Source organism: Mesoplodon bidens (assembly GCF_964165515.1).
Source record: "Mesoplodon bidens genome assembly, chromosome: 1".
NCBI lineage: Eukaryota > Metazoa > Chordata > Mammalia > Artiodactyla > Ziphiidae > Mesoplodon > Mesoplodon bidens.
In genome coordinates this window covers 90,591,716-90,613,680 of record NC_138176.1, presented here as the reverse complement: position 1 = coordinate 90,613,680, position 21,965 = coordinate 90,591,716, and the positions used below count along the sequence as shown (strand labels likewise).

At 37.4% G+C, this 21,965-nt stretch overlaps 1 protein-coding gene across 1 annotated transcript in view; it reads right to left on the bottom strand.

Moving 5' to 3' along the window:
• Window positions 1-496: 496 nt before the first annotated feature.
• The window catches only part of FAT4 (FAT atypical cadherin 4), a 172,257-nt gene continuing 150,788 nt past the window's right edge, over window positions 497-21,965 (bottom strand). Inside the window, exons 12-17 of the mRNA XM_081253885.1 lie at window positions 17,759-17,844; window positions 16,135-16,314; window positions 12,503-12,627; window positions 10,380-10,597; window positions 6,053-6,314; window positions 497-3,482 (exon numbers count right to left, since the gene is read on the bottom strand). Coding sequence (XP_081110011.1) covers window positions 1,618-3,482; window positions 6,053-6,314; window positions 10,380-10,597; window positions 12,503-12,627; window positions 16,135-16,314; window positions 17,759-17,844 — 2,736 coding nt within the window. The 3' untranslated portion in view covers window positions 497-1,617. The remainder of the gene's footprint in view (window positions 3,483-6,052; window positions 6,315-10,379; window positions 10,598-12,502; window positions 12,628-16,134; window positions 16,315-17,758; window positions 17,845-21,965) is intronic.

Genomic DNA, 21,965 nt, shown 5'->3' with positions numbered 1-21,965 from the left:
CTACCCACGACTGGATTTAGAAAATTTGGGGCTGCATCCTTGGAGAAAATGAGACCCAGACATTTTCCCATTATTAGCTTTAATTCATTGCTACTCCTATTATTATAAGCCTGGTCCAAAGCTGGCCTTTAGTGAACATATCTAGGGGGAACTTCCAAGCATTTTTTACCAGAATGCTTAAACCAGGCTCATAACAAAGTTAGTCTCCTAAGGTCCAACCTAGTCTAGAAGCATTATGCTCTAGGGAAGTCCAAGAACTCTGACAGGTAGGAATGCACTAATGCGACCTTAAAATATCTGTTCTGGCAATTATCCATACTCATGTTTTTTAAAAGAAAATGATGTTGCCCATTTATCATTCAACTTGCCATACCCTATTGACAAGTAAAGCCTTTTCTCAATTGGGCATGGAAAGAGTATGGGAAAATGAAAAATTAATAGTACACTATGAATGCAAAGTATTTTAAATAAATATTTTAATTCTATCATTGGCATTTAAAAGTAGAAAGCATACAGTATGTTACAAATATCAAACTGTGAAAAATATGAACGTTACATAAGTAACAAATGTAAAAAAGGTATTTTCTTACCTTCCCTGAAAGTAAGAAAACCATTCAGCATAGGAAAATATCAGTATCAAAAACACAGCTTCGGTGTAAAAAAAAGTTTTTACACAGTATTAAAAAAGGGGTCTACAAAATGACAGAAAGTAAGAAGTGTTGAAATTTGACTTTATATAAATTATAAAAACTGGGTACTTGGGGTAAATGTTAAATGGCTGAAAACTAAGTCCAATCATAGGCTTTCTTTAGGTTGATTCTTTAAAATTTTAAAAGCATAGAACATTTTTCAATAAATAACTTTTAAAACTGTCTCTGAGAAGTGTTGCTAGGACATCATTCCACAGCAGGAGAGCGGCAGAGTTCTGGGGACAATATTTTGTTCCAAGTGGAAGCCTGATGAAAGTCAGAAGACCAAAATTGTTTACAAAAAAGATTCGGAATTTTTAACAAAACTTTGTAAGAAAGTTCTAAAGTGCTGAACAAAATGACTTAATTTTAGTACCCACTGTCATGACAAACATATTCAAATATTCAGACATTTCTGAGCAACATCGAATACGGAATCCATAATTCTGAAAAGTGTTAATACTTAGTTGTTCATTCAAGGATAGGAGGGCTCTTTCTACACCTTACAAAGATGGGTTAAACCTCAAGGATCTTGCAATGCAAAACATGACAATAATAATACAATGGAAACAATACACATACCTCACTGTGAAAGCACAAGTTCATTTCTGTAATGGCAACGGTATTAATTTTAAAAGTCACAAATCAAACATTGGTAAATAAGAAAAACCTTTCCAAATGCTGCATGCCACATGACTAGTTACAAAATACAATGCATGCAGGAAAAGAAATTCAACCAAACATATTTAAATTAAAGAGTTGTTTTGAGTCTGTTTCAGCAGCATTGTGGTTATTATTTTTAAGTTTTCCTCTAACACCAGTTCATACTGGCCTGTTTTGCAAATGTGACCCACCCTATTCGGCAAACTTACGATGGTTTGAGTGTTTCTTGTTTTTTTTATATTTTTATAATGCCAGCACACAAAGGTCACACATACTGTTCTGCTTCCCCATCTTTGGGGGCTGGCTTAGTTGTCCCACCTTTGCCTTCTTCATTTGCTGCTGTTTTTTCCGGGAGAGATGCCAAATCTTTAAACACATCTACATAATGGTCAAAGCCAGGGCCCCAGTTCAAAAGGTTGTCCCAGTTGAAATTCCCTGCTTGCTGCCCAAGCTTCAAGGGCAGTGTGTTGTCAACAACCCCAGGCACTGCTACCTGTGTGCCCACAGGTCCCCCCTCAGCCCTGCGGCCGTGGTATCTTCTAGGCTTCAGTCTGGCTCCATAATTATCTTCATCATCTGCATCAGATTCATTGACTTGAGATAATTTGGGCATCCTGGAAGTATATACCATTGGTTTTTCCCTGTCATATTCCATTTCTGAGCAAGTGAAAGATTCATGAGAGTCACTGTCAGAGGAAGATTCTGGAGCTGGAATGCCATCCGCTGGGTTCCTCGTTCTGGACAGTGGCCTTCGGCAGTCCTCTTCTGAAGAAGACCTCCCATGATCTGCACTGCAGATACTTGGGTTTCTAGGGCGAGGGGTGTTTAGTCTCTCCACCTCCTCAATGGAGAGTCCTACTGGTGGAGAAGATTCCAGAGGAATCTGCCCAATTGGCTGTTTCAGGCGACTCCCCGGTCTAGAACCATGAGAGGCCATGGCCTGAGGACTCTTGCTTCTCCTTCCCAGCCTCGCAGCGTAGTTGAAAATGCTGGGTTGGCACACATCGCCATGCATTTCCAAAGTATTTCCATCCCTTATCGGAAGATGCAATTCCCTGGCCGGGCTGTTCCTGTAGAAAGTGGAGGACTTGGAGAAAGGGGCTGGGCTGTGTCGAGACAGAGGGTTGGGAGTTGGGCAAGCAGAGTGGCTCAAGGAGCTGGATCTTAAACCTTGACTGTAGGAAGGCTGGTAAGTCAAGCTGCTGGCTCCTAAGGGCATGGGGGACTGCCGGGCGAAGCCTAGCGGACTGTGCCGCTGGATGGAGAATTTCGGGGTGTGGCTGCGGAACTGCTTATAGTGTTGGATGATGTCTGCATCCGAAGGGGCGATGCTGCTGGCATTGTCGATGTCGTAATGCTCTATCTCTTGCTCCGGTGAAGCCAAAGGGGCACTGGGGATGGTTTCTGAGTTGTGGGGAAGATCGGTCTCATCGTAGATGAGGTAGGGGTTCTCCCTTTCAATGATATCAGGCTTCGGGTTCCCTTCGGGCTGTTTCCTCACGGTCATGTCCTCCCCGTAGGGGGGGATGTTGTCTGGATCATCAAAAGCAACGTTCTCACTTCCCTTTTTCTTCTTCTCCTTCGGTTTCTTCTCCTCTTTGGGATTTTTGGCCTTCTTCCCCCGGCATTGGTTACATAGAATCAGGCTCAGGACCAGGAGGGCCAGGACGGTGGCACAGCTGCCCACGATGGCAGGCACGGCCCACAGGGGCAGAGAGATCTCCTCGGGGCCCTGACTCAGAACACAGACGTGCCCTCCGGGACTTCCAGCCTTGCACACCCTCCCCGGAGGACAGAAGACACCAAGACAGGCCACCACTGTCTCACAGGTCCTGCCTGTGTGTGAATCCGGGCAGTTACAGGTGAAGCCGGAGTGCAGGCCTGGCTCACAGCTGCCCCCGTTCTGGCACGGGTGGGAGGCGCAGTCCCCAGGGGGGACGCACTTGTATGCGTGCCATTGATTGATGCACAGCAGATCTCCCCAGCAGGGGTTACTGGCGCAAATGTTCGGGCCACGACAGCCCATCTTCACTGAGGGATCTGTCTTCGAAATGGAGGCCAAGCTGTGCTTCCCACTGAAAGGAAGACTTTCTCCACCGTACAGCACAGAAGCGATGCAGCCATCAAACCCTGCTGGGGCAAGAAGGAACAGTAAGGCGTTTTAGGGAAAACCAAAGGCTTAACAGGCCGCACAGATCTGCCGAAGAGAAGCTTCGCAATCACATCACTAGAGTTTAGACACAACAGTCCCAACGCCATCACCCCGTCCGAAGGCAATAAACCCGTGCATCTTACAACAGAAGTTAGCAAGATGTGTAAGATTTCCATAACAGAACGTGGAGCAGATTGCTGGCATCCTGCTCTTTCTGAACATTCATGAAGGGCTCTAACAGGCTGTGTCTTCGTTTTATCCCTCCTTTAATTATCTGTTGTTTTCATTTTTATAGTCTATGTATCAAGAATTACATACATAAAAATAAACTTTATTTTAAAACTACTTAAAAAGAACCAAAATAGGCCAATAGCTTCAAGCATTAGATCTTGCACTCTCAATGGAGTTGATACTGCTCTCAAGGGGGGAGTTGAACATAGCTTCTTAAGGAGCAAAAGAAAAATCTTAGCTATTACCATGACTTGTGGGCCTCCAAAGGGCAGATATAGAGTATACTTGTGGCGGGGACAGAGGGGGCGGGGATGTGGATAAATCAGGAGGTTGGGATTAACATATAAACACTACTATGCATAAAATAGATAACCAACAAGGACCTACTGTATAGCACAGGGAACTCTACTCAATATTTTGTAATAAACTATAAGGGAAAAGAATCTGTATGTGCATATCTGTGCGTATATATATAACTGAATCACTTTGTTGTATACCTGAAACTAATAGAACATTGTAAGTTAATTACACGTCAATAAAAAAAATGGAGTATACTCATTCAATTAACATTTTATGCGGTAGTGATGGCAGGGGCTGGAAAATAAGATCTAACACAGCTCCTTAGAGGGAGATGATTTAAAAAAAAAAGTTGAGAAAGACTTTGTTACACTAATATTTGTGTGCTAATATTGCTAATGCTCCAGTCACAAAGCCCAAGAATATATCTTGACACTAACAAAAAAGGGCATAATTTACATTGGCTTATTTTCTTGCAACATCCAAATGAATTAGCATCCATATTCTAAAATAAGCTAAATACATAAGAACTAATTATTACCTAGGCTTTAACTTTTATGCTTTGACTCCTTTACTCTGCAACACATTTTTCAAATTTCCTCTTATTTGGTGCATCATTCCACCCTAGTGTCTTTTTCATCCCTTATACACTCTTTTTCCATGAGTTCCTGGGACATCTGCTTTTGTTCCTCCTCTCCTGATTTTCTTTCTATGGCTTAGTCCCCTTTCTGTCTCATTCTCCTCTAGACAGCCATTGGCTCTTAGAATTACTCAAGGTAAGGCCCTGGGCTTTCTTTTTACTCTACACCCTCATATTTGCTTATCATATCCATGCCCAGTACTTCAGTTACCTGTTCGACACTCATAACTCCTAAATAAGTATTTCCAACTGGTCTACTCCTGATTTCTAACCCATCTACCCAAAGGTCTTTCTCAAAGGTGCTCCAAACTTAGAAATCTCCAACAAAATCTTGATGTTTCCCGTAGATTATTTTTTGCACCCTTCTGCAGTTTCCTCTCTTAGTGGCACTACCCATTAGTTGGAATGTCAGAAACCTTCCTGAATTTTACCAAAAGCATCAACACTTTGGCTCATTTTCATTCCTAAAATATTCTTCCCTATCCACTACTTTTAAACTCGTGTACCACCAAACAAGTCCAAGCTCACACAATACCTTGCGTAGATCACTACAATATCTTTCCAGCTAATTTATGCAAGTCCTCTCTTGTCCTTCTCCAATGTATTTTCCATGGTGTAGCCTGAAAGATCTTTAATGTCACTGTATATCTGATTTTGATACTTCTGTGATTAATTTTTCAGTACCTTCCCATTGTTCCAAGAATGAGATAAAATTTGCCACATAGTCTAGGAGAACTTTCATTCTCCAATTTCATCTTTCATCTGTGACATCAGTCCCCAATATTCTGGGTTTTGTGATCCTGACTTAATCTACTTCTTTCCCTTTAGTTCCCATCAATATAAATTAACTTTCATACTTCCCCATCCTCATCTTCATAGTTCAGATTTAAGTACAAATGTCAATTTCCAGAGACGTTTCCTCTTCTCCACGTTTTTGGCAACCTCTTAGAATTCTATATCCTTCCTCACATCATTTATCATAGGATAAAATAATATAGTACTTGTGTAATGATTAGATTGATGTTTGTCTTCCTTACAGGACCATGTATTCTATGGAAAGAGTCCACCATTGTAGTTCATGCCAAGTACCTACAGGTCTCTATAAATATATGTTGTGTGAATGAACAAATGTATGAGTAAATGAATGAATGTATAAATAAATATTTGGTACACAAGGAAAGGATCAAAACACCCTGGGCTGAGTTATGAACTTGGTAGAAAATGCCTAAAGAAAGTGACGACCAATAATTTATTACCAACTTTCTAAAGGTAGTTATGATAGTCTTAGAATATTTATAATGGACATTATCAGATATCCAACTACTTTTAGAGGAACGATTTTACCTTTCTTTTGTGCCTCTACTCAACACAAGCATTTACCTGTTTGAGTATCTCGATGAGCTTGATTGGGAGGAATTCCTCCAAGAGATATAGTGAGCACATCAAGGCCACCAAAATCCTGAGTAGGGTGAATGATATCTCTGTTATAAATTCTGTCGATGGACAATACTGTGGCTGTTCCATTTTTTCCAATTAGAAAAGTATGCCAGTGGCCGTCAGCAATGTAGACTTCAGGAATATTTCTCTCCACTTTCCCAGCAATTCCTGCATCTGACGTAAAATGTACTTTGCCATTCTTAATCTGTAAAACATATTAAAAATATTGTACAATTAAACTATGGTATGCTTGAATAAAAATAAAAGTGTCAAGAAACCTTAATACATTGATCAGTTTAAAGCAGAGAGAACAGTTGAGGAGTCTGGTTGTGTTAGAGTATGCCTTTACAATTTTAGGTAACATATACCTTCACATATAATAGGTTCAACAGTTTTCAAGATATTCTTATATTTATAACTAATTTTTCAAGATGTATAGATTTATTTTCCAGAATGCAACTGAGATAAATAATAGGGCGAATACTAATTTTAAGATAAGTAAATCACACATTTTTATGAGTACTTATATTTTAATGGCAATTGCAAGTTAAAAAAAATGTTTTGTAAATGGCCCATAGCTATCAAAATTTTTTAAACTATATCCAAAAAGAGAAATCAATGATTAGCTATAAATGAAGCATAGTTGGAAAAGTGAAGACATAAAGAAATTGTTTTACCTGTCATCTATTACACGCTGGAATTTTATCTTTAAAAATCATGCTTATTATTTATTAAGATGACCACTATGATGAATAAAGGGTGAGTCCTTAATAATGAGGCATCTGGACAAGTCTTTATTTTGGCTGTCTTTTAAAATTAACTAAGGGATATTTGGTTTCTTTTACTTTGCCCAGTAGAACATTGGGTAACAGGATGCTCTTACTCCAGTTTCCAGCTCCCAAGTTTCCAGTTTTCTAAGTAGACACTAAGAAAATGAAATAATTTATAAGGCAGGATGAAAAGAGCATAATCCCATCACTACTGCCAGACAGAGCTGGTGCCTCGGCCGGGGGATAAAGTGGCACTGCGTATCAAATGACGGGAATGAAAGGATGGATCCGTTTATTTTGTCACTCAGATCAAATGCTTTTTCTACATGCAACAAACACATCTGGTAGAATTAAAAATGAGTTCATTTTTACTTTATGGAAAATATGCCTAACACATTTACATAAGTTATTCATAATGTAATATTTTATTAAAGCAGTTTCTCCAGATAGTAATATATTCCAGTACTGCACCCAGGGGAAAAAAAAAAAAAGAAAATTGTGGTTAAATGACAATAACATTTCATCGAATAGGCAATGTCTCATGAAACAGACAGTGAAAACAGCAACTCCTCTTTGGTTATAGCCAGAGTCCTTTTTGGAAAGAAGCCTTGAGAAGAGCCTTCTGTAAGCTCTGTGTTTCTCTCCTAATTGATCACACCATGTCATCCTTTCATTCGATGACATTCTGATGACAGGGTCTTTGGAACATGCCATGGAGTAGGATGAGTAAGAATATATGTTTCCATTACAACATTCTTCATGTTCTCCTTCTCCCCAATAATACTCTGCCTTACTCTTCTACCCACCCTAATTTTTGAAACGGCATGCTCATTTTTTGCTTGGTTTTATTTATTCATAGATTGATTTGTTCACTTATTTATTTTTGACTCTATAGAGCTCGGAATCATCCTAACTCTGTATGGCATACCTGGCCTCACTTCAAAAGAAAAACAAACAAACAAACAAACAATACACCAAAACCCAGAACTGATTTGAAGTATAAACAAAGCCCATCATCTGGCATTATTACATTTCCAAATATGGAGATACCCAATGTGCCATGAAAGAGAGATTTGTGAAACACTTTAAATACAGTTCAAAAGCTGTTATACACAAGAATGCTTTTTTGTTTTCCTCTCTGAAATTTTCTCTCCTTAGTTTCTTTTTTTATCTGAATTTAAAAAAAAGAAAGAAAGAAAGAAAGAAAGAAAGAAAGAAAGAAAGAAAGAAAGAAAGAAAAGAAGGGGAAAAAAGAGAGAGAGAGAGAGAAAGCAACTGTCAGAAACTGAGCCAAAAGAAAGACAGAAGAAAACCAGGGGCCTTGGTCACTGATAAGCTAACTGATAAGTAACAGTCCATTCTAACTTGCTTCCTAGCCTGGATAAGCAGATAGGATTCCTGTCATGCAAGTAACTTGCTTACTTACAAAAGTCACTCTCTTCCTGTCTATTCAGTTCTTCTTAATCACTGTTTCTTTTTAATCTATTTACTCCACCTGCCAAACCCCTGAATCTCTGAAAAACCGCCTTTCAAAATTTTCATACAAAAGAAATGTGCATTTTGGTCTGCATTAGTCATTATTTTTACTCATCTTCCCTTCAGGGAAAAAGAAATATCTTTCTAAGTGCTTGCTACCAATGCAATGAAATCTGGAGAAGCTGCATGCTGCTGTCCTGTTGGAAATGCAAGATTTTATGGCGACAAAAATGGATGTCGACATTCAGCTTCTTCCTTGAGGAAGAAAAATATTCTGTCTCCAATTTCGTCAAGCACATTGTTTTTGTATCTCTTGGCTTAAAGAGATAACATACAGAAATATTTCATATGTCATTTAAATGGCACGAGGACTTGGAAGCAGCCTAACAGATAACGCACAGACCTCAATGTCAAAGCCTCTCAATGCATATAAAAAATGTTTCTGGTAGAATATGGTGGTCTACTTCTTTCCTTACTTTCTTTACTTCCAATACACTTTTCAATGAAAACCATAAACACCGAATAATAACGTTATACAGTGACGTAGGTGTTTCGTTTTGCAGCAGTTACTCTATTAATTCTGGATCTGGGCTCTTTGTTTCAACAATGGAGGTAAAATTATAACCTGAAGATATTCTCCAACTGGATTAGGGCAGAGTTTCTCAACCTCAGCACTGACATTTCAGACTGGATGATTCTTTCTTGTGGGGTGTTGTAGTGAGCACTGAAGGATGTTTAGCAGCATATTTGACTTCTACCCACTAGATGTTGGCAGCAGTACCCTCCTCACTCCCAACAACCAGGACAATAAAAATGTTCCCAGGCTTTGCCAAATATCCCCTGTGGAGGGGTGTTAAAATCACCCCCAGCTGAGAATGGCTGGACTAGGGGGATTATGAGAATTTTAAAAAGATTGTTTTTTATACTATTTAAAGCTATGTACAGACCACATAACAACCAAGTTGGCTTGGACAGAGAAAAATTTTGAGAATAAAGAAGCTGAAGTTTAAAGGTGAATGTCTGTTTTTATTTTTAGTATTTTACATGAATGAAACCTAGTAATTTTCTATGCATATTGATCTTTTCTTTATGAACTAAGCTTTCAGTAATTTTCAAAATATTGAGTTATAAGTGAAAATAATTCAGGAAATCTGGATTTGTTTTCTTAAGAATTAACTAAAGTTCATATAAAAATTACTAGCAGATTTCTAATAGACTGAATGATATTAATAAAAAAGCAGTTGATATAACTCAACTAAAAAAAATGATGGTCTGAATGATGAAGTCTTATTTGTGGGAAGGAAAGCAGAATAATCATTTTAGAAATTAAGAAAATTAAGAGCTGACAGGAAATGCATATGTAATGAAATTATTCACCAGTTTAGCATCCCATTTATAGATGAGAAAAGAAATGTGTAAAAGCCTAATGATAAATCAATCATGAAATATAACGTTTCAGAAATATTTCTTTAGAAATTATTTGGGGGAGTTAACTGAAATTTTACTTACTATAAATTCCAAAGGTATTTAATGTCACAGGATTTACCTGAATAGTGAATTGAATATATGTTCCAGAATAAAGCCAGAAAATTTCAAAAAATGTTTTATTCTAGTCATTCCAATTAATATATACATAACAGTGTTTGGAATAATTCTTGGAAAAACATATTTTTCCATTTCAAAGACATATTATCTTTTTGTTTCACTTTGTTTAAAAGTAGGGTAAAAACAATATAAATTTTTATCTGGCAAAATAGATTGCAACAAATTCTTTCTTTGCTGGCCTACACAGCAGTGCTCTCTACTCTAAACAAAAGTGTTTAGAAACCAAACCATTCAGTTCTTTGTTACTCTGGCCAATGCCTGAGGAATAGTTAAGATAGATGATATTGGAATAGTTCCCAGCCTCAGTCGGAACTCTAATGGGTGGTGAAGAAAAGGATAGAAATTATGGGAGAAGTGATTTAAACCATGACACAGCAGGCGGTCTAATCAAATGAAGTCACCATTAGCTTTTATCTTACCTTCACAGTAGTGTAATTGCTGCTTTCTTGGATATGGATTAAAATGCCATTCTCGCTTCTTGTCCTGAATTTTACTTCCAGACTGTTCACACCAAAAGGTTCCAACATGGCACCTCGGATGCTCTGTCTCAGCAAATACTCCCGCTTCTCATTCTGACTCATATGGTAGTCCAAGCGCCCTTTACCTTCTAATGATAAGGCCGTGTCAGGAGTAATAGCTGAAAGCCAATGAAGAAAGGGAAACATGAATGCATCCAATAGGCATTTCTTAAAGAGTTTCTTTGGTGACAAAAATATTATTTAAAAAAGCAATGAAAATATTAAGTTTTTGGAATTATTGTCACTTAATCCTCCTCTGAAAAAATAATTCCCACTTGTGAATTATTGTGTAAGTTGATTTCAAATGCTTAAATCCATTTCAGAACCATGAAATATAAAACATTTTATGATAATTATTTATTTGGAAAATATTCATTAAAATATTTGATACATGCTACATACATTATGAATACCTTGAGAGATAGCCACATGTTAAAAATATACAGTTGAAGAATTTGATTATAAGTTTCACTGTGTTTCTAAAATTAATAAATCCATATATGTTTTCACAGTTATAATGATTTGTAATTTTTGAAGCCTCTAACATGGAAAATTTGAACAAAGATTTGTACAAACATTCACATGTGTAAGTAACTTTATTAGTAGCAATAATCACATCGAATTTAATTTGTCATCATGTATAAACATCATATGTAATCATAATTTTTCATAATCTGATAAAATGTTCACACTTCTGAAGTACAAAATTGTGTTATAGCTAATAGAGCTAAAGAAAGGACATAAAGAAAATGAGCTCAAATGGGCTTCAGCAATGAATGGTGCATTTTAAGAAGGTAAATTTTGTAGTATGTGAATTCTATTTCAACTAAAAAAAAAAAACTGCAGGCATTGCTCAAGTGAGTGACATTTTATTTTCCAAATATAGTTGGATTCCTACCTACTAAATACTCATTACTTTAAAAAATATCATGTGACAATGTACTTTTCCCACGTTTTGATTTTATCCTAAATAAACACAATTATACTCTGTTACTAAGATCTTTTCGATTATAGTATATATGTAATTTAATCATAAATTTCTATTCATTCTCATATTATAATAGAATCAAATGACTACTTAAAAAGTGATAAGATAGGTGCAATGATTTAACCAGTAACCACTTATGTGAAAATAAAGTAATTTTTATAAAAGAGACTCCATTAGGGTTAGTTAGTGGGATACACAACTTGAAATTAGAGAATGCCATGTTCTAATGATGGCTTGAACATCATTAATGTCTTAATAACAATAAAATTAGGCTTTAGAAACAAATAACTAATAAAAGAATTTAAAAAGTAATATTCGAAGCCAATTCCAATAATTGCAATTAAAAATTTAAGTATCACCTTGAACTATAACAGATTTTATTGCCATTGCATGTTTTGAACTCAGTGTTTAGTGATTTAGTATTATATGTTTCAACCAAATACAACATATTCACCAGAGAAATATCCCTTAAATGCAGATAATATTAAGCCAAGGCCTGAATATAGCCCCTGGCCTTGTAAATTGTCTAGCATTCCTATAGGTAAAACAAAAATAACTAAGTGATATTTTATAAAATGGAAATGAGGAACATATTTAGTAAATAATTCTAAAAGGATTTCACTCTTTCTCAGGTTAAAACATGAATTAAAAAATGTCACTGTGCTTTACCAAATATTGCCCATTTAATATTTTCAATATTTAGAATCAAAACATAATTCTTGGGCTTCCCTGGTGGCTCACTGGTTGAGAGTCCGCCTGCCGATGCAGGGGACGTGGGTTCGTGCTCCGGTCTGGGAAGATCCCACATGCTGCAGAGCAGCTGGGCCCGTGAGCCATGGCCACTGAGCCTGCGTGTCCAGAGCCTGTGCTCCACAACGGGAGAGGCCACGACAGTGAGAGGCCCACGTACCACAAACAAAACAAAACAAAACCAAAAAAACATAATTATTTTACTTCAATTACATATTTAGGTGCATATATTTATACTTTTAATGGTTATTATAATTTCTGGTGGAAGATGAAACAGCTTGCATACATTTTTCACAATATTTCCCAGTCAGTCCTTCTCTGCAATGACACTGCTGCCACGACCAGTAATCCGTACACGTTCCACCATGTTGACAGGGACTATGAGTACAAGCACCTTCTAGTCTAGGGCATCTAAAATAAACAGAATAAAGAGGCATAAAGCACAAAATCAGGTGGGTGGAAATTTGTTAAAATTAGATATAAATTTTTATTAACCTGCTTAGTTTTCATGAACTCAAATCTTTGAAACTCAGGTTACAACTATATTCGGAGCATCTAATCTAACAAGGTGTCCTGTAACACATGCCCTGTCTCATTCATAATGGAGAAGGTTAAACAAAATAACAGCTTACACAATAAAGAAAAGAGGTGATCATTCCTTTTTTTAATTAATTCTTAATTGAGCAAAGCCTCTTGGTCAAATAAACACTTTGGTTCATGTGCTCTCAGGGCCACATGTTTATCTGAATACCCATCTCCTCCACCAGACAACTCACGCACCTAATATTTATTGAATGGCTACCAAGCATGGTTCTAAGCATGGAGATAAAGTGATGAAAAAAATCCATGTGTTCATGGAATATTTCTTTTTCCTTGTGGGGGACACAGACAAAAAACAAAAAAATAGATAATTGTGTAGTATGTTAGAAAGAAGGAAGTTCTATGGGAAAATTAAGGCAGAGAAAGGGGATTAGGAGTTTTGAGGGGATTGCTAGATCTCTAGGTTAGGGAGTGAAGGAAGGATCTGTTTTTGTAAAGTCCTAAACAAAGGGAGAGAGAGTAAAGTATATCTGATAGAAGATCATTCCAGGGAGAGGAAAGAGCCGAGTGAGGAAGTCCTGAAGTGAAAGTGTCCTTTGCATGTTTGAGGAACATCAAGTGGCCAATACCGTCAGAACAGCGTGAACAAGGAGAAGAGCAGGTAGGTAATGGTGAGGAAGTCAAGGGTGTGGAAAGAACAATCTCAAAAATGGCTGGGACTTGGTCTTTCCTGATGGCACAGTGGTTAAGAATCCTCCTGCCAATGCATTGGACATGGGTTCGAGCCCTGGTCCGGGAAGATCCCACATGCCACAGAGAAACTAAGCCCATGCACCACAACTACTGAGCCTGCACTCTAGAGCCCACAAGCCACAACTACTGAGCCCATGTGCCACAACTACTGAAGCCCATGAACCTAGAGCCCATGCTCCACAACAAGAGAAACCACCACAATGAGAAGCCCACGTACCACAATGAAGAGTAACCCCTGCTCGCCTCAACTAGAGAAAGACCGTGTGCAGTAATGAAGACCCATTGCAGCCAAAAATAAATAAATAAATAAAAAGAAATGGCTGGAACATGACCTAAGGACCTCCACGTTTGCCACCCATGCTGGATGTCTGCTGAACACTCTAAATTAAAACTGCTGAATAGTTGTTAAGTTGCAAAAAGGAAAGAATAATGCTGAGAACTGGACTTTTTCTGGACTAAAGAAAACATACCTTTCCCCAGTAACAAACGAGATGTGCTCCATAACCCAATCACACGTATAGAATAATTTTACCCTCCAGTCCAAATTCTGCATTGATTTCCCTCTTTTCCCTATTAATAAACCCTGCCCATTTTCTTCTGGTGGGACATTACTTTGGTTTCCGCTGGAATCTGTGATCCCTGAGTTGCAATTCTAAGACCCTAAATAAAATGCCTTTATGTCTCTTTACAGTTCCTGGTCCATTTGGTTGACAATAGGGAGGTCAGCCTTATAAGTCAGGGTAAGAACTGACCTCTGTTTTTATTTTATTTATTTTTTCTTAAATTTTTTTTTGTTTTATATTAGAGTATAGTTGATTAACAATGTTGTGTTAGTTTCAGGTGTACAGCAAAGTGATTCAGTTATACATATACATGTATCTATTCTTTTTCAAATTCATTTCCCATTTAGGTTATTGCAGAGTACTGGCTGAGTTCCCTGTGCTACAATAGGTCCTTGTTGGTTATCTATTTTAAATATAGCAGATTGACATGACATCTGTTTGTTGATGGATTAAATGTGGTTTGTCAGAAAGAGAGGAGTCAAAGGTGGTCTACAAATTGTGGCTGACCAGGTGGGTAGACTGAGTTATTATTACCTGAGATGGGAAAACCTGGAAGGAGTGGGTTTGGGAGAAGTCAGGAAGGAAGGCCAGAAGTTCAGTTTTAAACTTAAGTTTGAAATACTTGTTAGAAATACACACAGGATATTCCATATGCTGTTGGATATGAGGGTCTAAAGTTCAGAGGAGATGTCAAGTTTAAGATATACATTTAAAAGTCATCAGGCTTCCCTGGTGGCACAGTGGTTGAGAGTCCACCTGCCGATGCAGGGGACATGGGTTCATACCCCGGTCCGGGAAGATCCCACATGCCGTGGAGCGGCTGGGCCCGTGAGCCATGGCCGCTGAGCCTGCGTGTCCGGAGCCTGTGCTCCACAATGGGAGAGGCCACAACAGTGAGAGGCCCATGTACCGCAAAAAAAAAAAAAAAAAAAATTAAAAGTCATCAGCTTTAGCGATAGTACATAAAAGCAAGGACTATAAAAAATGACTTAAAAATGAATATAGATACAAAAGAGAAGATGTTAAGGAGATGAGAAGAAGAATCAGAGTAGAAAACCGGGGGCATACCGTGTGCTGGTGGACAAACTAATAACGTTGTTCTCAATGTTGCTGAAGTTCAAATAAGATGAGACTTGACCATTGATTTTAGCAACACAGTGGTTATTGATCACTCGACAGAGACAGAACAATGTGAAAATGGGATTAACCAAGTTAAAAAAAAGGGTGGGGGGGAGAAATAGCAGCCTGAATTGAAATGAGAAAAGAAACACTTTAGAAAGCTGGAGTACTGTTTTAAGAAGGTTTGCGGGGATGGAGTCTATCACATAAAAAGGGGTTGGTCTTTGTGGGAATAAAAACAGTTCATTCAATAATAGTATACAGGGTAGACTATAGGCTGCATGGGCAGATGTGGAGGAATGAGCTTTGGAGAGTTTTGTTTCGATTGCCCCAATTTTCTGAGCAAGTTAGGAAGCAAATTCATTAGCTGGAAAAAGGATGCAGGAGATGATGTTTGTGGTTTATGGAAAGAACAGGCATGAAATAATTACTGCGGAAGTGAAAAGTGACTAAACTAGGAGAATATAATATATTGCCAGGCAATAATTATGGCTGCACTAGAGGCTAACAATCAGGAATTTAAAGAGACTATGAACTCCTCAAGAGCAAGGATCTTCCTCATCCGTTTATTTGAGCCTAGGACCAGGCCAAGGGAATACATATATTTATATGTAAAACTACTTAATTTCAAATAGTTTTTGTACATATTATTGCTAACACTTATATATTACTATGTGTCAGGTTCCTTTCTATGTGATTTACTTACTTAACTCATACATTCTTCACAACTATGTAAGGTAAAATGTATATGCATACATATATGCACACATCCATTTGTTTTTTCCCAAATTTCACAGCTATAAGTAAAAAATTGAAATTCAAAACAGCATAATACATTTGGTATTTTTAGGGCTTTGGGCACAAGAATTTCATCTTTTGATGCTCAATCATCATACACTTTTGGTGTCTTTCTTTAAAATGATAAGAAATAAGGTTGCCATACTGATCTAGGATGCCTTGCGCTACCAGAGCTTGGCTTGGTTCCAGAGGTCTTCCATTGACTGCAAACTCCATTATACACCCGACAAAATCATGGCTTTCCACGTGTCCTCTCCTCTGAAGGATTGGTTCTAGCGATCTGATACCTCCAACTGTGACTCGATTTGGCTGAATGTCAAGAGTCCTGCATAAGAAAGGAAAGGTGTGTGTATTAGTACCAATGCAATATATTTCTTTTTTTTTTTTTTTTTTTGCGGTACGCGGGCCTCTCACCGCTGTGGCCTCTCCCGCCGCGGAGCACAGGCTCCAGACGCGCAGGCACAGCGGCCATGGCCCACGGGCCCACCCGCTCCGCGGCACGTGGGATCCTCCCGGACCGGGGCACGAACCCGCATCCCCTGCCTCGGCAGGCGGACTCCCAACCGCTGCGCCACCAGGGAAGCCCAATGCAATATATTTCAATAGAATGTTTAGCTTAAGAAGAGGTGACTAGGGACTTCACTGGTGGTCCAGTGGTAAAGAATCCACCTTCCAGCGCAGGGGACATGGGTTCAATCTCTGGTCGGGGAACTAAGATCCCACATGCCGTGGGACAAGTAAGCCCCATGCCACAACTACTGAGCCCACGCATGCCTCAACTACAGAGCCTGCGTGCTACAAACTACAGAGCCCATGTGCTCTGGAGCCTGCTTGCCACAACTAGAGAGAAGCCCGTGCACCACAGCGCAGAGTCTGTTTGCCACAAAGAAAGATCTCACGTGCCTCAACTAAGACCTAATGCAGCCAAAAAAATAATAAACAAACAAACAAATAAATAAATAAAAGAAGAGGTGACTATAACTTTTTCTGGCATGTAGTAAAGCATGGTATATTTGAATGGGAAACATTACCTATGGATGCATGTCCTCTAAATAGATACCTACAGGATTGTTAGATTTTCAGGGTATGAAAAATAACAAAACTAATGGAAATAATAGGTTCAGTTAGTCACATGAGATATATATAACAATGCTGAGTCTTAGAGAAGGAGCATACTATCGGAAAGAAAATAAAATGCAGTAGAATTGACAACTCTAATATTAATGTCAGATGACGTTTTTCCTTCACTACAGAGATGATAAGGAATGCCAATAAGTTGATTAAAGCAAATGAATGATGTGTCACTATTTCTTTTTCTCTGTTTGTTACTATTTCTAACAAAATCAGTTATGTTTTAAGGGAGGTAATGTTGTATTTCATCTTCAGGTGTTATTGAAAAATATCTGCCAATCATTGTCACATACAACTTTCAGAAAATACATTTAAAAGAGGTGGGATCCTTATCCTAACCTTCTTGCAGGACCCAGGTCATGTGCCACTATTTCATGAAGCTTCTCAAAGAGGATAGGCTATTTTCATCTTCCCTTTCTCTAACTATCCTCATCTGTACCACTTCATTTTTACACCCTTTTTACACATTTTGTAGACTAATTATTAACTTTTATATTTTACAATACGAAAATCCCTTAGGAGAAGACAAACTGTCTTAAACTTTTGTATAATACTGAGCATAATAAAACGATTGTTAAGGTATAATTTCATTTTGAATGTCAAGTAATAATAAATATCAAACTAAAAATTTTACTTACCAGTCATCTGAAACTGCCACATTACTGACAGTGCAGTACCCTGGTTCTTGGTTCTCAGAACAAGAGTCCACAGTTAAGGAAGCTGCCTATAAAGCAAAAGAAAGAGATGTTCAGTTTGGATTCTAGTGACCCTGTTGTCCTTTTCAGCCAACACTACCCAGGACTCATTTCTATATAGACATGATTTTAAAGTTGAAATACTTTTTTGATGTAGTATAATATTATATAATTATAATACATGCTCAAATAAGGGGTATATATTTCTTTGATATATCTAAAGCTAAAATTGTGAAATTATTGCATGTAAGAAGTGGGAGGGTACTTTTAAAAATATCCAGTGCCTTTGTTTTATAGATGAAAGAATAAAAATGTTATTAATGTCTCTTAGGATATCATACATTAGGTCTGGGACAGCTTCCTGGGATTACAATCTTAAGAAAAATGTTCATCCTACTATCCAACTATTCCAACAAATTAAAAAAAATTAGATTCCTAACTTCCAAAAGTCTATTTCCAATAATATTTCAGGCATATTCACAAAACGATTTTGGAAGTATAATATAAACACTATTACTGCAAACTATGAAGACCGTAATACTTATATTAAAGATAAAGTTTGAGATAATTTAAACAAGTCGATTAGATGCTCTTTTCCTTTATAAGAATCACTGTTTATAAATGGCATATTACAGCATATCTATGTATAATCTGAATGCATTATTATATATTGCTATACAGTAGAAACTCACCAATAATATTTAAACCACAACTAACAGTAATTGTTTTTGTATCCTAAGGGATGCATATTCCCATGAGACAAAAGCTTTCTGTTTAGTAGGACAGATTAACACTCCATTTGATCAATAAACAAAGTCATCAAGTCAGGGTCACCAGGACCAAGAATATGATGAAGTCAGGGCTCTCTATATTGGGCAATAGCCATTAGGGATGGCTGTGGTCCAGTTTAAGACCATGGTTGTTGCATAACCAAGTTACTCTGTGCTCTACAAGGCTGTAATGATGCCCCTCGTTTGTTTCCCAGACTGCAGTGAAATTCTGCAAAACTTTGGATATTTTAATTGGTGAGATTATAAAGTTGATATTCAGAATGTGGTATTTCAGAACATGGTCAGTAATTCATAGGAAGAGGCCTAACCCAAAATCCAGAAACACAGAAGGACTGAGGGTTTCTCCTAATGCAGAAAATCAAAGGTTCTACCTAAATTTACTTGAGTACCACAGGACAAGACTAATCCAACTTTGTCCATTTGTATAGCAGAAAAATAAATAATATGAAAGCATTTATAAGAACAATTGTCTTGAGGACAATTGTCTTGGGGCTCCTCAAAAGCCCCACTTACCAGGTTGAAGGAAAAAAATTAACACTATTAAGTCTAATGTTGTTCAGAACTTGGTAGGATCCAGTCATTGTAAAGTCCCTTTAGAGTGTGATCAGTCTTTGGGGGATAATTGCACAGTCTCTTCTATTGCCATACACCCTCCTTCATTTTTCCTGATCTTCTCCAATTTAGTATCAGAGTTTATGGGCAAGGGTGGGGGGGCTCATGAGATCTCATGGTGCCTGGAAAATTCTTTGAGAAGCTCAGGGACCACTGCTGGGTATAACTGCCATCCTATGATTTTCAACCTAGACTGGCCCAGCAATATATAGTTTTTGTTTACATATTTGGGTTCCATGTAAAATTTTGAGAAAAGGGCTGGTCTGTTAAAAAAAAATTAAAAAACATTGATCCCAAACACCTTTGAGGTCATCTGCACTGGAATGTGAATTAAAGTCTTAGATTGGTGTCCTGTGACACATCAAGGCATTTTTATGGGTATCATGACATTTGTTTCTAGGTTTTGCTCCTGAGAATTGGGCTGCCCAAACCTTTTAGTCATGTCCAATTTTGTCATCATCGTGTAGATTTGGATAAATCTTTTCATCATTGTCAATATGTACTTTACAAATGTAGCAATTTCTCATTGAAAACTGCCCTCCTGGGAGAACATAACAGATTTCATGGTTCCCCAATGAAGAGGGAGGTGCTAACTAGCCCTGTGGCTCCAAGTACATCATTATAGTAACTGCTTTCCTTTAAGGAATAAAGAGCTGGTATTACAGCCTTAAAATTCCCTTTTAGTACCAATAAAAAGACATCTTCACACTTGTTCTGTGAATAAAGTTTCTTCAGTAACAACAACAAAAAAAGAGAGAATAATTGTCATTTGAGGTTAATTTTAATGAAAGCAAAGCAAATGTAGGAAACACAGCACAGGGAAGTTAAGCAAGTTAACATTACCTTTGACTTAAATGCAAAAGTATCAGGTTTTCTATCTTCTTTCATTATGTATGGAAATGATTGGTTTCCTTAATATCACCTTCTTATTGATATTGCATATGACTTTAAGGGATTGTCCATAAAAATATATATTTAGGATTTGTAAAAGTATACCTTAAATGTCTCACATTTCAGAAATAATAAATAGGGCCAATTTATACTTACTGTGCCTCAAAATATTAGTGTCTAAACTATTTAAAAATATTTCTATAAGTTAATTATTATAACTGATTATAAACTCCATACAACAAACTCTCATAAGCCATGTAATTTTTTTGCCACTTTCTCAAAGAATTTATAATAAATACTAATATTTTTAGGGAACATTTACACTTCCAATTCTTTTTTTTTTTTTTTTTTTTTTTGCAGTACGCGGGCCTCTCACTGTTGTGGCCTCTCCTGTTGCGGAGCACAGGCTCCGGACACGCAGGCTCATCAGCCATGGCTCATGGGCCCAGCTACTCCACAGCATGTGGGATCTTCCCAGACCGGGGCATGAACCCGTGTCCCCTGCATCGGCAGGCGGACTCTCAATGACTGCGCCACCATGGAAGCCCTACACTTCCAATTCTATATCAAGACTTTCATGTCCTATTTAGTTAACTCTTTCAGTAGTCTTTTTTTTCCAGTGATCTATAAAATTGAGGGACATTCAATCTCAAAAGAGGTATTAGGTTTCCATAATACAATGTATGTTTATGTTGACTATTAACTTAAGCACAATTCCTTTCAATTTACTTCTAAAACAAAATGTTAACACATCTCTATGTATACTATGTAAGCTACCCATCTATTCTAGAGATACTTAAAGTTATTACAAGCTAGAGAGTATCACATGGATATTTATGAATGCTTTAATTAGGGAAAAAACCTTGCATAATGGTATCATATTTTCCTAAATGTTAATACTTAATATATTTTTTCTTATTTTCTAAAAGCTTAGTGATACAACTCAAAGGAAAAAATACCTGAGGGAAAGTTTTATTTGAATAATAGCTCATTCAATTTAATTTTCAGAGTTAAATGTACCTTCTTTTACTGTTGAATATTTCTACCACTACCACTGAAAATTGAGATATTTTTATCCTGTCTATGCAATGATTCAAACCTGAGAAGTTAATGATTTTTCCAGTTTCCAAAAAAAATCCTTTTAAACCATAGAAAACAACAGATTCAAAATCCAGTAGGGCTTTATTTTGGATGTTTTCTGAAATAAGGAGAGATTTTTCCTCTGACTGAAGTAATAATGACAAGGGCATTTTTTCCACATTTAGTATTATTCAAAATCTTATGACTATGGTGACATATTACAAATGAACTGAAATAACTTCTTTCTCTTTCCCTTTGGGCATATTTCATGGTGCCTCTTTCTCTGTTCTCCCTCTTGCTCCCAAGCCCTTCTTTGATAAAATCAAATGTTCATGAAGTTTAAGGGGACCTTAGAGGTCACCACGTAAAATCCCCTATTCTATATAAGAGCCCATTGACAACATCTTAGCAATATGGTTACCTTACGTATGCTTGGAGGGTTGCGGTGACTGGTATCTACCAACCCCTTTAGGTTTCCCTTTCAGTATTAGAAAATCATTATGGCTAACATAAGCACCAATCTACATATACACACCAGACTCCATGTTTGTCCTAATTTTGTCAGATTCAATATGACTGGGTACATCAATAATCAGGGACACTGGAATTTTCTAAATCCCTACTCTCCTAGAGATCGTCCTCTAAGCACACTGGTTTCATATTATGTTGGTGTAAAAAATCTCAGGCAGAAATGAGTGTAGTAACCTATTACTAACCTGAAAAATTATTTCCAAGATGTATTTGTTATACCTCTAATAAATTTATTAAGCACCTTT